We start from the raw sequence: 15,015 nt of genomic DNA, 5'->3' as shown, positions 1-15,015 counted from the left end.
CCTTTTTCATTAAAATTCCCAAGGCACTCATTAAACTTACGTTCAGCTAAAATAAAACTACTTCTACAACTACTCTTATGACATTTTCTATATTAAAATTATTTTTCTCGTCTACTAAAAAATGTGCACTTTTAATTAATTCTGCTCTATAAAATCTTAAATAGGAAATCTGCTACCCCACCTGCTTACTACTACTCAAAATCAATTGCTCATAATATTTTCAATATCTAAAATCAATTTTAAGCTATTATTCTGTTGTTTTTTTTGTTATAAATCGTTTTTATTTTTTCTGTAGCTAGAAACAAAGGGAACTTTCTTTAAATGCTTTAATATTGTTCAGCATTCAGTTACTTAATGGCAGTCTTTTGAGTTTTTTCAATCGTTATTTTTTGCAAATAATCCGAATTGTTGTGCTATTGCTGTGCTGTCGACTTGCTACTGCTACTGTTGTAGTTGTTGTTGAATAATATTGCTGTTTGCTGCAATTGTGCTGATTTCATGACAGGGAGAAAAATCATCAAAAAGATTTTTGCTTTTTTTATTGGAAATGGAGGATAAATGAATGCAAGTAAGTGTGCTAAATTTTATAGGGTGGAGGTACTAGTTAGTTTATGTTAAGTCTGGCAGTATGAGATTCATCATACTTGGGAGCATAAATTTTGAGAAAGTAATAAGACTATATTAAAAACCTATTTTCTATTATATAAAACATTTGTTTTGAAAAAAAGTGTCATTGTAAACAGATCTTTTTATAATATAAAACGCTTTTGAAAATATGGTCCCCGTTAGCTTTGCTTATATCAAAACATTTGAAAAATCGAAATCCTACAAATAAAAAAAAATCTCCTGAATCGCAGTTAAAATTTCCAAATTCATTTAAATCTCCTACATTTCCCTCAACATATCCAAATGACTCTCCCTATTTTGCTAGCATATCGCATATAAAAACAGCATTTCGAAAATGCTTAAAAACAATAGAATTTCCATTTCAATATTACTTTGTAATAATACAGTTTTACTCTAACATCCTAATAATATGAATAAATGATGCACGAGTATGTCAGCAAGTGTATTTGAAATCTATAAAATCTCTGCTCTAGATTACAACGATATGAACTAAATTCATTCATACTCGTACTAACAAAACAACAAAAAATAAAACTAGTAACAAATACTAGCTACACTTAAAATGGTAAAAATGAGTTTAGTAATTGTTAATATGCATGCTGCAGTACACAAGCAAAAAAAAAAAAGAAAAGAGCGTTCATACTCGTAACTGATTTCAATGGGAAAATAATATAAAAACGAAAAAGCAAACAAAAATTGAACGGAATATTGCAGTTTAATATGAGCAAATATAAAAGCAGTGAGAGAAATTAACAAGAAGTGTAGAACGTTTTAAGATTTTAGAATTTCCAAGACCCAGAATGATGTTTTAAAGATCCACGATTGCAACATAGATTTTGATGTTTTAAAGGTCCACGATTGCGACATAGATTTTGATGTTTAAAGATCAAGATCAACATAGATTTGGATGTTTAAAGATCAAGATCAACATAGATTTGGATGTTTAAAGATCAAGATCAATATATATTTGGATGTTTAAAGATCCTCGATTGTAACATAGATTTGGATGTTTAAAGAGCCATGACTGTAACATAGATTTGGATGTTTAAAGATCCTCAATTGCAACATAGATTTGGATGTTTAAAGATCCACAATTGCAACATAGATTTGGATGTTTAAAGATCCACGATTTCAACATAGATTTCGATATGTAAAGATCCACGATTGCAACATATATTTGGATGTTAAAAGCTCCACGATTGCAACATAGATTTGGATGTTAAAAGATCCACGATTGCAACATATATTTGGATATTAAAAGATCTACGTTTAAAACATATGTATATTTGGACGTTAAAAGATCCACGATTACAACTTAGATTTGAATATTAACAGATCCACGATGGCAACAAATATTTGAATGTTTGAAGATCCACAATTGCAACATAGATTTAGATGTTTTAAGATCCACGATTGCAACCTACATTTGGATGTTTTCAGATCCACGATTGCAAGCTTCGTTTGGCAGTTCCATGATTGCAATATAGATTTGGATGTTAAAAGTTCCACGATTGCAACACAGATTTGAATGTTGAAAGATCCGCGATTGCAACAGACATTAGGACGTTTATAGATCCAAACTTGCTACATAGATTTGGATGTTTGAAGATCAATAATTGCATGTTTTTGGATATTTGATAATCCACACTTTCAACAAAGATTTGGATATTTATAGATCCAAAATAGCAACACAGAGTTGGACGTTTAAAGATCCACGATTGAATTTATGATTTAGGTGTTTGAAAACTGGATGGATGTTAAAAGATCCACGATTAAGACTAAGTTTTAGATGTTTTAGAAAAACATCACGATTTCAACAAATATTTGGATGTTTGAAAACCCCACGAGTGCAACAGAGATTTGAGTGTTTGGAAATCCTCGATTGCAACATAGATTTGTATGTTTAAAGATCCACGACTGCAATATAGATTTGGATATTTAAATATCCACGATTAAAACTAAGATTTAGACGTTTGAAAAGTCCATTACTGCAATAAAGATTTCGTCATTGAAAGATGTTTACAACGTAGAAAGACTTACATCTAAAACACAGATTTGGATAACTTAAAACTTTCGAATGCAATCTATTTATAGGATTTAGATTGCATAAAAAATGTTGATGTTTTATGATCTATAATTACAGCCAATATGATGTTGTTTATATAAACTAGATTACAACAAACATTAAATGGTTTACAATAGGCAATTAAAGATCTAAAATTGGGTACATTTCAACTAATGTAAACAAGAAGAAGAACACTGAAATAATTTGAAGTGATAGTAGAAGAAATGTAGAAGATGACACAGACCTCTTCGTGCCAAGATTATCTGCAAAGTTAGCATTAAATCATTTACTAATATCAAAGACAAATCTATAATGAGGGTAATTTATGGGAGTGATTCAGATGGAACTACACAGAGAAAACAGATTCGTTGTAGCAACCGAATTTGTTGCTAATCGAATGATTCGGTTGCACACATAGCATTTTTCAGTTCTAACAACAGAAAGTCAGTTGATAAAGAAGAATTTCAGTTGAGGCAACCAAACTTTAGTTAAGCATTCCAAAATATTGTAGCCACAACTGCAAAATTCGGTCACTAAGATAGAATCATTCGATTAGCAACAAATTCGGTTTCTATCACGAATCTGTTTTCTCTGTGTACTTCTATCGGGTATGATGGAAGTTTGAAGTTTGCTGGAGGCCCATCTATCTCGCTACGTTATCACATCTGTCTAATTGAGACTAAAGTCAGCACAGCTACAGTTTACTGCGGATTAGTGGAGTTGCTGCTGAGGGTTGTCAAGGCCGGTTGAAGCTGATAATCTATGGAGATAAAAGGTTAGTGAATCATTCCGAGGCAATAATCAAACTGATTGGAGAATCTTATTCAAACACAAAGATAGAGGCAATAATGATTTCGATATTTAAAGATGTTTACAGCGTAGAAAGTCTTACGACTGAAACAAATATTTGGATGTTTATAGACTCAAAGTAGACTGCAACTAGGATTTATATGTTTTAAAGACTTACGATTGAAATTATGTTTTGTTTGTACACCAGCCTTTCGCGACAGGACGAATCTACCTATAGAGATCCGTCGTGAGTTAATAAGGCTAATGGTTTCTTCTATTACAGGACACTGCATAATTGGAACGCATGCTACAAGAATGGGCATACGTTTTGATGACTACTGTAGAAACTTCCGAAATGATAAAGAGGAGGAGGATGTGTCCCACCTATTGCAATTAACAGGCTCTAGCAAACTTGATGGAACGTATTTTCCTCTCGTGTTCAGATGAGTTATCAAAGATGAATCTGAGATGCATCCACTCCTTCATCAGAGAATGTGGTTGGTTCACATTAGAAACAACGTATATTAGTAGCCTGTTGTTTACTTCTTGGGTATCACAACGGGATCTGTTTTGAATGGACCCAAATGAGCGACTGCCCATAAAACCTAACCTGTATACCAACCATTGAATCTAAGATTAGGAAAATTGGGCAAATTTCAATAAATGTAAACAAGACTATTGCCACCAAAATGATCTGAAATGAAAAAGGAGTAGAAGATGCTTAATTGCCAGTTGCACAAAGACTTGTGAAAGTATAATGTAGATGCCGTTGAGACAGCTCAAAACACGAAGGCATGACAGAAATCAAAACACTTCATCGAAACGTATCAAGACTATCTGCAAAGTTAGCTTTTAATAATTTAGTAATGACAAAGACAAATCTATAATGATGGTCATTAACGGGTGTGATTCAGATCGAACTATTTATGATATAATTTTTATGCGGAGCAGCCTAGTTAAAGATGCACGTGAAACACTACTGTCTTTTCAAAAAGAGAAATGGAGTTTTCTGGAGGCTTATCTAGCTAAGTTTCCATGGCTATCTGGATGAGACTAAGGTCAGCACAGGTACGGTTTAATGCTGATTAGCGGAGGTGCTGAAAAGATTTGACCAGGCTGGTTGAAGCTGATATCCTTTGGACATCAAAGGTTAGTGAATCCATCCGAGACAATAAGCAAACTGGTTGGGGAATTTTAATCAAACACTTCTTTTCATGCTTTCTAGTGCGGCAATGTTCATTGATAGAGACCATTAGTGCCTTCATGGTCTCTTTCATTGAACATTGCCGCACTAGAAAGCATGAAAAGAAGAAAAGCACTGTGTCGAAGCCATTTGCAAAATATTGCATTCGCCGCTTTTCAAACCATTACCTAAATATGCAAATATGTTTCAATCACGCCATGTTGAAACTCATCGGCTTTAGAGATCAAAAGATCGTCAATCCATTCAAGTCGGCAATTAGCAGACTATTTGGGTAAGCAAATTCTCGTATAGTTCAATGTCAACCTATAAAGCCATAATAAAGTAACACACGTCATGATATAATATTGCATTTACATAAATCATTTAGTGTGAGAATTCGGTTGTGATGGTGATCAATAGGAGATATACAAATGTAGCTATCCCCAAATGCAGTATGATGGAGGTCAGTCTAGCAAGATGGGATGACCCCAGGTGAATCTCCTAGATGTCTGGTCCCAGGTGCAGTTCATAGAAAGCATGACAAAAAGCAAAACACGGTATCGAAAATTGTGTTCTCAATCTATCCAAGTCGGCAATTAACAGATTGGTTGGGTAATCTTTGTCAGAATACAAACACGGAGGCAATCAAATTTACTTTAAGAAGAAAATGCATTTGTATTCGTCAGTTGTCAAACATAAGCGTTCGAAACTGATCAAAAAATTAACTCTAAAACATTTAGTGAGACAACTGAGTAGTGATTGTGATCAATGGGTGATATACAATTATAATTATCCCAAAATGCAGTATGCAGGAGTTCAATCTCTCAAGATGAGATTAGATTAGGTGAAGCTTCTAGATGTCTGGACCCAAGCTGACAGTATGACAAGGTGTAAAAATTTTTTTTTTGGAAATCTAAAGACAGCCAAGGTGCAGCTCATGTCTGTCGTAAGACATGATGGTATCAACGCAGGGTGCAGTTGATGGCTTCTGGCAAGTCATTGGATCTGTACAAGGCTGCTATAACCACACTGAGTTCTGGCTGGTGGCGAAAATGTATTGGTCTTTTTTAAGCCACTCTTGGACTGCGACAAATAGCTATTAAATCACTGTAAATATTATCTGTTTATTTTTCAACGTAGTCTCTTTTGAGCTCAATACAATTTGTCCAACGTTTCTCCAAATTTTTTCATCCTTTCCAAAAAAAAAATATTTCTCGATGTCTTGAAAATGGCCATTTCATGAACGATTCACCGCGAGAAACCCTCTATTTTGACTTACTGTTACGAAACTGCCCAAACCCTGGTCCATATTGTGGTTGAATAACAACAATCACTCCTGCGAAGTTGTGACACGGATAGCTTTCTAATACCCAATTGATCATTCAAACTTGAATCCACTTAGCAATGTGAAATGCCAATGGATTCCACAATCTATCAAACTTACAATATCCGATCGGAAAAAACCAATATCAGGAATTTTTAAATTGTTTCGGGTCAGCTTAATAAGCACACGAAATTCACTTTTTTGTATTTTGTCCTCAAACTAAATGGCGAACACAAACTAAATTACGCAGCTTGTTATAATTTTGAAAGGCGTCTACTGACAGATGCATGTTGGCAGGATCAGTGTTGCCCTTTCAGTTAAGAGATGGGAAATTCAAAGAGGCATGACCTTATTGATCGTAAACGATTAATCACAAATGTAGCACTCATCTAAAATTGCAGATGGTTTGTGGGCTTAGGACAAATGAGGATTTTCTATATACATATTTTCTTATTATCCAGTTTCAGTGACACAGCAATAAATATCTTTGAAATTTAGTCATTCCTCTAAATCTGCCATTTCAAATACAAATACACTTTACTATTCATTTCTCCCAGTGTTTCATCAATATCATCTTTATTTCCATTTCAAAAATAAAAAAAAAACTCAGAACAAAAAATATAGAACTGCATTTTCATACAATTCATTCCATTCCATTAAAAGGAAATCAATATTAATTTCAATTTAATTTCATTCATTTATTCGTACTTTTTGCAACCAATTTTTTCCATACTGTACATTTTCATTTATTTCTTTTTTTTCCAGCATTCTCTGCCATTTTTGCATGCATAATCTTTACTAATTGAATTTTGAAGAATTAATTTTTTATTTTCTTTTTTTTTTTGCTCATGCCATCTTTAGCAAGTTCAATGGATTGGCCAACAGAAAAAAAAATGTTGTTTAAAATGTGGTAGATAAACTAGTTAAATGAAAAGTTTGCCTACAAAAAAAAAATAAATAAAAATCCAGAGGAAAATATATTCAAGGATTTAGAGATTGAAAAAATATTATGATAATGTTTTGGATTTGTGGATAGATAATAAAAGGATGCTTGACCTTGTAATATGGACAAAGGCAATAAGAGGCAAATGAGTATTAAGAAAATGTTAAACAAATATGAAATGAATTAGAGTTAATTAAAATAGACTTAATATTTACTAAGTATTTAAGTATTTGTTTAATTAACCTGAATTAACAAAATAAGTAATACAATTTTATTATTAAGAAGTTCTAAAATTTATATTTTTCTTTTCAAATATTATTTTATTACGAATTTTCTATTTGTTAAACATTATTACCACGTATTTTTCCCATGAAAAACTAACAACCACTTTGTGTTTAAAAATTTGTTGCAAATTGTTTTATTTCGTTGTAAAGAAAAACTCTCAAGAAACACAAACATACAAATTCTTCAAGCAGTGAAATGAAACTGAAAAAAGCCAAAAAAAATCTCAAATATTTTACCACTTACCTGATATAAATGTAATCTCACTTAACATCAGCCAACGTGCCGCAAAATATAAATGCAATTGCAGATATTTACCCAAACGATGATGTAATTTGATTGTCACGTCGCGAGCGTGATCCAATATCGTATCAGGCATATAAGAAAATTGTACTGGCTCACCAATATACTGACGGCCACCAATGCTAAAGAACACTTTGGCATGAACAAACACCTGAAAGATGGAAAATGAAAGGACAAATTAAGGAAAGCAATGCAAAAAGGAAAATATTTGTAAGAGAATATATGGGAGAGATAAAAGTACTCTAGATACATAGTTCCTACGAATTTTTGAATTTAATGCAAGTTTACTATTTTTAAATGTTTTTTTAAGTTTCGAAATTTATTCTGATTTTTAAAATATGCGACCATTAAATTTTTGTTGAACAAAATTATTTGTTGGTCTTCGATTATTATTATGAAAAACTCATTGCATATTTGTAATTCAACATTTTTTGCAACCAAAAAGATGAGGAGCATATTGATTTTGCATACCGTTTGTAATATATCGAAATATTGTTGGTATAACCAAACAGTATAATAAATCAAAAAACTATATTTTGTTTAGATTTTAAATTAGATAATTAAATTAGATAATTTTCTTATAAATAATTAATTTATTTCAATATGGTTATCAGAAACTTCTCTTAATTAAGTAAAAAAATATATTTTTTTAAGCACAAATTTGATTTACATTTGTTTATTATATTAGCAACACTATTTCTGTTTTGTAGTTGACAAAAATAGAAATTAGCCTAATTCGGCTACATCGGCATGAGTAGTCGTGTGGCCGTGTAGCTGTGCTGTCGTTGAAATAATCTTCTCCATATAAACGTGTGCATTTTATTTTTGACAGATTGAAGTTGGTAGCCTGATGTCTTGAATGTGTTTAATGCATTAGGTTGTGTCAACCTTTCACCATCTAAATATTCTATATAATCATGTATTCTCATAACTTTAAATGATTTTATTATGATTTTCTAAAGAAAAAACTAAATTTTTACTTGAAAAATTAAATGTTTTAGAACCCACATATGCCGAAGTTGATATTTTTATACCCAAATCATAAAATCGTACTAGTAGCTTAGGAAAGTGTGTCTAATCACTTGGTTATTTTGTTTACAGATAGAGGATATCTAGGACTACTAGACACATGGAGGCCATGAGTGACTTCCACTCCCCCGTTTTCTAGAGCCGTTTATTTTCGAATTTTGTGATTTTGTAAAATTGCTCAACTTTGGCCCACTAGTTCCCCCAAGGAATGACCTGATATTATCGAAACAATTATTTTAAGTAGTTATGTTCTTACTTTATCTACTCCAAAAAAAGATTTTTGATATCGTTCTCCTAGAGTTTTTCTAAAATTGCTATATTTTTGGATATTTTTCTACCCATTCGGCGTTAATGGGTTAAAGTTCTTCTTGTAGATATCATTATTAGGTTAAAATTCGACATAAATAATCCTAATGTATATGAAAGTTGCCGTACCGCATTTTGTGGAGATCAATCTGTCCATAAAACACAATAATATTCATGAATATCGGTCCATATTTACAATATATATAATATAGTAATCAGCTTGAAATTCGATATCGATAATCTACATAATTGGCCGATAATTGGTAATATGAGGATCACATCTGAAAAATACATTAACCAACATAAATGTCTTATAGATATAATTATATCGAAGAATATGTTAAAACGGTAAAAAGTTTTAGAACTAAATATATGAAAACATTGTTCGAAATAAAGATATTTATTTTGATTCTGATAACAATTAAATGTATGAATTTTGCAAAGTGAAACTTTCCAATGATATTTTCTAGTAATAGAAAATATAAAACTACCCAAATCGAGAGAACAAAGTAAATGGTTTTTACTTAATATTAGTGGTGGTTATATATCGTTAGAGAGCACCGATGATCGACATACTGAGATATAGATCCCGGATTCAACTGCATCGGCTGTATCGATTGTGTAAATTTTAGACAGGTAAACATTAAAAATTTTCGATCGATTGCCCGTTTCTGTCTTCCTGGTGAACAGATTTTGCGGCCCAGTAATTTCTTGTCGTTATTCTGGTACTAAAAAACATATAAAAGTACATACGTCCCGTTGAAATATATTTACACATTTGTCGTTGTATAAAATGTAACTTACATACATGATTCATGCATTAATATATCCGCTATAGACGCGTTTCGGTTGCTATTTAAAATCGAGAAAATTGGCGCACAAATCTACAGAAGTATATTATTTTCACAATATTGTTCCCCAGAATGGTATCTACACAGAGAAAACAAATTCGTAATCACAACCGAATTTGTCGCCAATCGAATTTGGTCGGTTGCATGTACTATCATATAAATTGGTTGTAATTGCCGAATATTTCGATCACTAACAACATATTTTTAGAACACAAAACTGTATTTGTGACCGAATTTTAGTACAAATATGATACACGTAACCATTTAAAAAAATAATTCGGTGATAAAGAACGTAAATATTAGTATTATGGACCAATAAAAATAAATGTATTTATAATCATTTTCATAGAATTTTATGATTTATTTTATGTTTTTATTTGCATATAATATAAAAAACAAATTTCTAAGACATCCAAGATATGAGAACTGATGCTTATTGCATTTTTGATCGCATTTGATGTTGGAATGGATTTTTTGAGAGAATTCATTTTATTTCTTGATGGTTGGACCGATATTGTCAATGGCACTCTACTTCATTTACATATATATTGCTATATTAACAATCTGCACCGCAGACTTACAGACATAAGTGCGAAAGTTGTCGTAGACAATTGCTGTCCTGTCTGAAATAAAAGAAAGATGTTTCTAATATACAACATATTTTGAACGCAGAAATGGAACAAAACTTACATAAATAGTCCTAGGCAATTAGGAAATTAAATTTAATCCAGTTCCTTCTCCATTCACCGTAACAGAAGCAGCTTTGTCACACGTACGCATAAAGTGGGGAATATTTCATGATTCAAAGCTAAAACACTTTTAGTTTTTGGGTTTTTGCATTTTTCCGATTATCATGAATAAAAATTAACAAACAATTTGATAAACTGATCATGCTTGCCAAAAATATTTATAATATAAAACTTACCCTCTTATGATGCTGATGTAGATCAGTGAATTCTGTATATTAACGCAATTTATTTTATATTTAAGTTGCTAAAAATATTGTTTCAGAATTATTAGAAATTTATAAACAAATATAGTTTATTTAAAATTTTTATTTAAATGTGAAAATAATTTTTTCTAAAATGTCAAATCTAATCTACCATTTTTTCGATTGCTATCACCGAATTTAATTTTCTTTTTTCACAACCGAATTTTAGATATCATCACAATAGTAAAGCGATTACTGTAACTGAATATATAGTTTTATTAAAAAACATGATGATGATAATATTTATTACGATTGCAATCATCAACATTTAGTTTAGAAAACTATTATTCAGAATTGAATTCGTTTGTCTATTCCGAATCTGTTTATTATTTTCGATGAATGTATAAATTGGTTAATACAACTGATTTTACAATAATAGCACTACTAATTCCATTATGGTTATGTTTTTATAGTCTTAAATACATAATATCTGGAGAGTTCATCAAATATTAATAATATCAATTAAAGTTCGGTATATATAACTACATTTTCATAATTGCAACCAATTGTTAACCAATCTGTTTTCTGTGTGTAGAAGTCTCTATTGGTTACAAATACGTCAATAACGAACTTGTTAAAGTTTGCTTTTACTCTTTCACAGTGGTTTAGAAACTTTTCTTGGAAATAATTCGGTCCATTTATGATCCGAAAAATCTGAAATTTAAATTATAAATAGTCCTTGAGAAGGTCTACATAAAATACTACATGTGTACATTGTCTCTATTAGTTGAAGAGATATTTAGGTGTATTGATTTAATTTTTTAATTTTGCTCAATCTTTTTATGGGTTTTTAGATATGGCGGGCTTACGGAAGGTTAAAATTTATTTTAAAAATATCAGCTATATTGGTCATAAAATTCTAAATAAAATAAAAAAACTTGCTAACAGTTGGAACATGCAAAAAGAAAACAATTTTCTTCGGGACTATAAATCAAACATTTTTGTTTGCTCATGGAATGAAACTTATATTTTTGAGAAGAGCTAGGGACGCTAGTTAATTGACCATTTTTTGTTTCCCACCTATACGTCAAAATATTGAGATATATGGGTTTTTATTTTTCACCTGCCCTGAGTACTACTAATGCATACTGTAGTGTACCGAATTGTAGTAATTAAGTATTTACATCGTCTTTGGGTACTCAACACTCTGGCGAAGCTACTAGATACTTTCAGAGTTGTATTCTTTTGACAAATTCCAAAAAAAAAATAACGGGAAAAAAATAAATACTGTTTAAAAGTACATCTTTCCTGTAGATAAACGTTAATAAATCGCTATTAAATACAAAACTCTAAAGTAAAAACTACTTTAAAATGTCTTCTAGAAAGTGTAAAATAAACCCAGACCATTTTTGTTTTATTTGGGGAAAAATTATTCAGTTAAATCGAGGTTTTCCTATAACACAAACACTGCAAAATGATTATTTACATTAAAAAATTTCGTAAAAGCTTTAGATAAGACAAAACCAGTATTTCAATATTTATGCAGCATGTTCCCGAGTCTTTCTGAGGCTAAACTAAAACAAGGGATATTTGTGGATCCTCAAATAAGAAAAATTTTGGTTGATACAAAATTTGAGTGTCTATTAACCGATGTTGAAAATGCAGCATGGAATTCTTTTAAACTTGTTATTCAAGAATTTTTGGGGAATAAGAAAAGTAAAAATTACAGAGATATTGTTGCGAATTTATTACATAACTTTGAACTGATGGGTGTAAATATATCCCTCAAAATTCACTTTTTACATTCTCATGTGGATTTTTTCCCGGAAAACCTCGGACACATGAGTGACGAACATGGAGAGCATTTCAATCAAGATTTGAAGTTTTTCGAGAGGAATTATCAAGGTTTTTGGGATAAGAGACTACTGTTGAAGTTCCGTGAGGGAGACAAATAAAAATAATTATAAAAAGAGGACTAAACACTTCACTTTAAATTTTATTGTCCTAATTTAATGTACATTTTTATATGTTTCGTTTTTAATAAATATCTCAAAAGTTTGACGTCCATACATTGCACGCAAAAAGATACCCGAGGTGACCAAATTTGAGGGGCTATGCACTGACCTTCATTAGCATACGAAGCTGAACAAACAATATCTCCCATAGTTCCCGAGATAGCGAATTTTAATCGAATTCGTTTTTAAACATGCTGAATAATATCGGTAGTTTACTTTTTAAAATGCTATATTTTCACATATTGTCTCCTAGCGGCTCTTCTTTTCCTAGTGAACACCAAAATTATTCAAGAGAGACATTGTTAACTTTCCATTTTTTGACACAATCTGGCAGACAATGTTTTTCGAAGACATTTCAACGAGGTGGAAATATTGCATAGACAATCGTTCTTAAACAAAGGATATCTCAAAAAAGCCATCTTCAGTTTTCCAGGAAGGTTGTGTTACGCTTGCTTTTACCCAATAAATTTCATTAACAAGATTTTTTTTTTAAAATAGCTAATTTTTTTTTTACCACAAATTGTTTTTTTTTTTATCTTGGTGAAGTCTATATAAGATTCGGCACAGCTGAATATAGCACTCATATTTGTTTATCTATGCACTACCGATATGTGTCACTGATTTCTTTAATTTCAAAACCCAAAAAAATACAAGCCACCAGAATTCAGTTCCAATTTTTGATTTACACCTCACATGCCAACATTTTTAGCAATATATCTTGCGCTAATAAACAGATAAACAAACCACCATGTAATTACAAATTGTTAAGAAAAAAAACACTCTTAAAGAATTTGTATTACCCATGCAGTTAAATACATTTTTGAAAACTGTTTTAAACAGGTGCCAATAAGCCATGTTTGTAATGTCTTACCATGAACTAAGTGCTTGTACAAGCAACAACCAAATATCTGTGTCATTATTGTGGTAGTTTTTGTTCTGCTTGTTGTTGATATTTTTGTTGTTCTTACTCTGCCCGCCCGCCTGGACTGTAATGAAAACAATCTGAGTGGCATTAACAATTAAATTAAATCACATTTATATAGTGGCCATTTGGTCTGGTCTGGTTTGGTCGATCATTGAGTCATGAGTCAGCCCGTCGTTGTGCTGGTCAACTCTGTCCATTTGTGTACTTATTGGCCATATACTGCCTACATAATTACCGACATATATGGCCAATAAGTTGTTTTTATAGTTCTTCTTTTTCTGCTGCTGTCTTAATATGCATTTTTTTACGGAAGTTTTTATCTTTTTTTAAAAACATATTTTTCTTTTGTTTTTCTTTTAACTTTGTCTGTTTCGTAGGAAAATGAAGACGGTGCTTTTCATATGAGTAAAACATACATACATATGTTTGTTTGTATGTAAGTACTTGATGGCGGCAACAGCGGAAATGAAGTGTAATAATAACTATTTTTATGCATACGTCATAAAATGTCATTAATATGCATGTGTTGATCGCATAATAAACCTTAATTTGGTTTGTTGAATGAACACAAAAAGCAGAAAAACAAAAAATCAGATAATAAAATTTAAAACTACAATACTTTTGGTTAAAGCACGTTTGTGTGTGAGTTTTTTTTTTGTTTATTTTTCATTTCAAAGTTATGATCCATTAAATTAATTCATAATTTTAGTATTAAACACAAAAAAAAAGATTCTTTCCGATATGCTTGTTAAATGAACTTCCTCTCATGGTTTTCAAACATAAAATGCAGGTGGTTTTTAACAAAAGATTTCAAAATTTATTTATTTATTTGTTGGGAAATTTTAAATTAGGTTATAAAATGAAACAATGAGGTTTTCGTGAAATAAAGTTATAGTTTTTGTGGCGGATTAAACAATGAATTGGGGAAAGGTTAATTGCGTTATAAAGATTTTGAATTATATAATAATAAGTTTATGCACTGAGGCATAACAAGCTAGATACAAATTATGCCTATGAATTAACTCATAATGAATTCATTAACGAAGTGATTAAGTGATTAAATTTATTTTGATTTCGACAATGGAAATAAGGATTAGTTCATTCGAACTTTTTATTTTTACCCATCACCAAAGTGATGGGTGGTGTCTTGATTTTGTCATTGCGTTTGTAAGATATCGAAATAAAAACTTATATACCCCAGAATATATCCTTATGACATTTTGATGAAGGAAGTTGCAGACTGATGTTTTCTCAAATATTCTGAGTTGATCAGAAATATTTGGTATTGAAAATGTGACAAATCGGTCAATTACAACCACAGTTAAGGACCAAAATGAAGAAAGAACAAGCTATGTTGAAAATAGTAAGAATTATTTCTCCCAGCCCCAACACAGATTTCTTCTCGAAATATCTATATATGGTACATTAAAGCATATAACAGT

At 31.0% G+C, this 15,015-nt stretch overlaps 1 protein-coding gene across 1 annotated transcript in view; it reads right to left on the bottom strand.

Moving 5' to 3' along the window:
* Positions 1-15,015, bottom strand: part of LOC135952185 (discoidin domain-containing receptor 2-like) — a 284,912-nt gene that overhangs the window by 51,210 nt on the left and 218,687 nt on the right. Inside the window, exon 7 of the mRNA XM_065502025.1 lies at positions 7,460-7,667. Within this exon, the coding sequence (XP_065358097.1) occupies positions 7,460-7,667 (208 nt within the window). The remainder of the gene's footprint in view (positions 1-7,459; positions 7,668-15,015) is intronic.

The sequence above is a fragment of the Calliphora vicina genome, chromosome 2, assembly GCF_958450345.1.
Source record: "Calliphora vicina chromosome 2, idCalVici1.1, whole genome shotgun sequence".
In the NCBI taxonomy this organism is placed as follows: domain Eukaryota; kingdom Metazoa; phylum Arthropoda; class Insecta; order Diptera; family Calliphoridae; genus Calliphora; species Calliphora vicina.
Note: the sequence above shows the minus strand (reverse complement) of the source record. Positions and strands in the feature narration are given on the sequence as shown.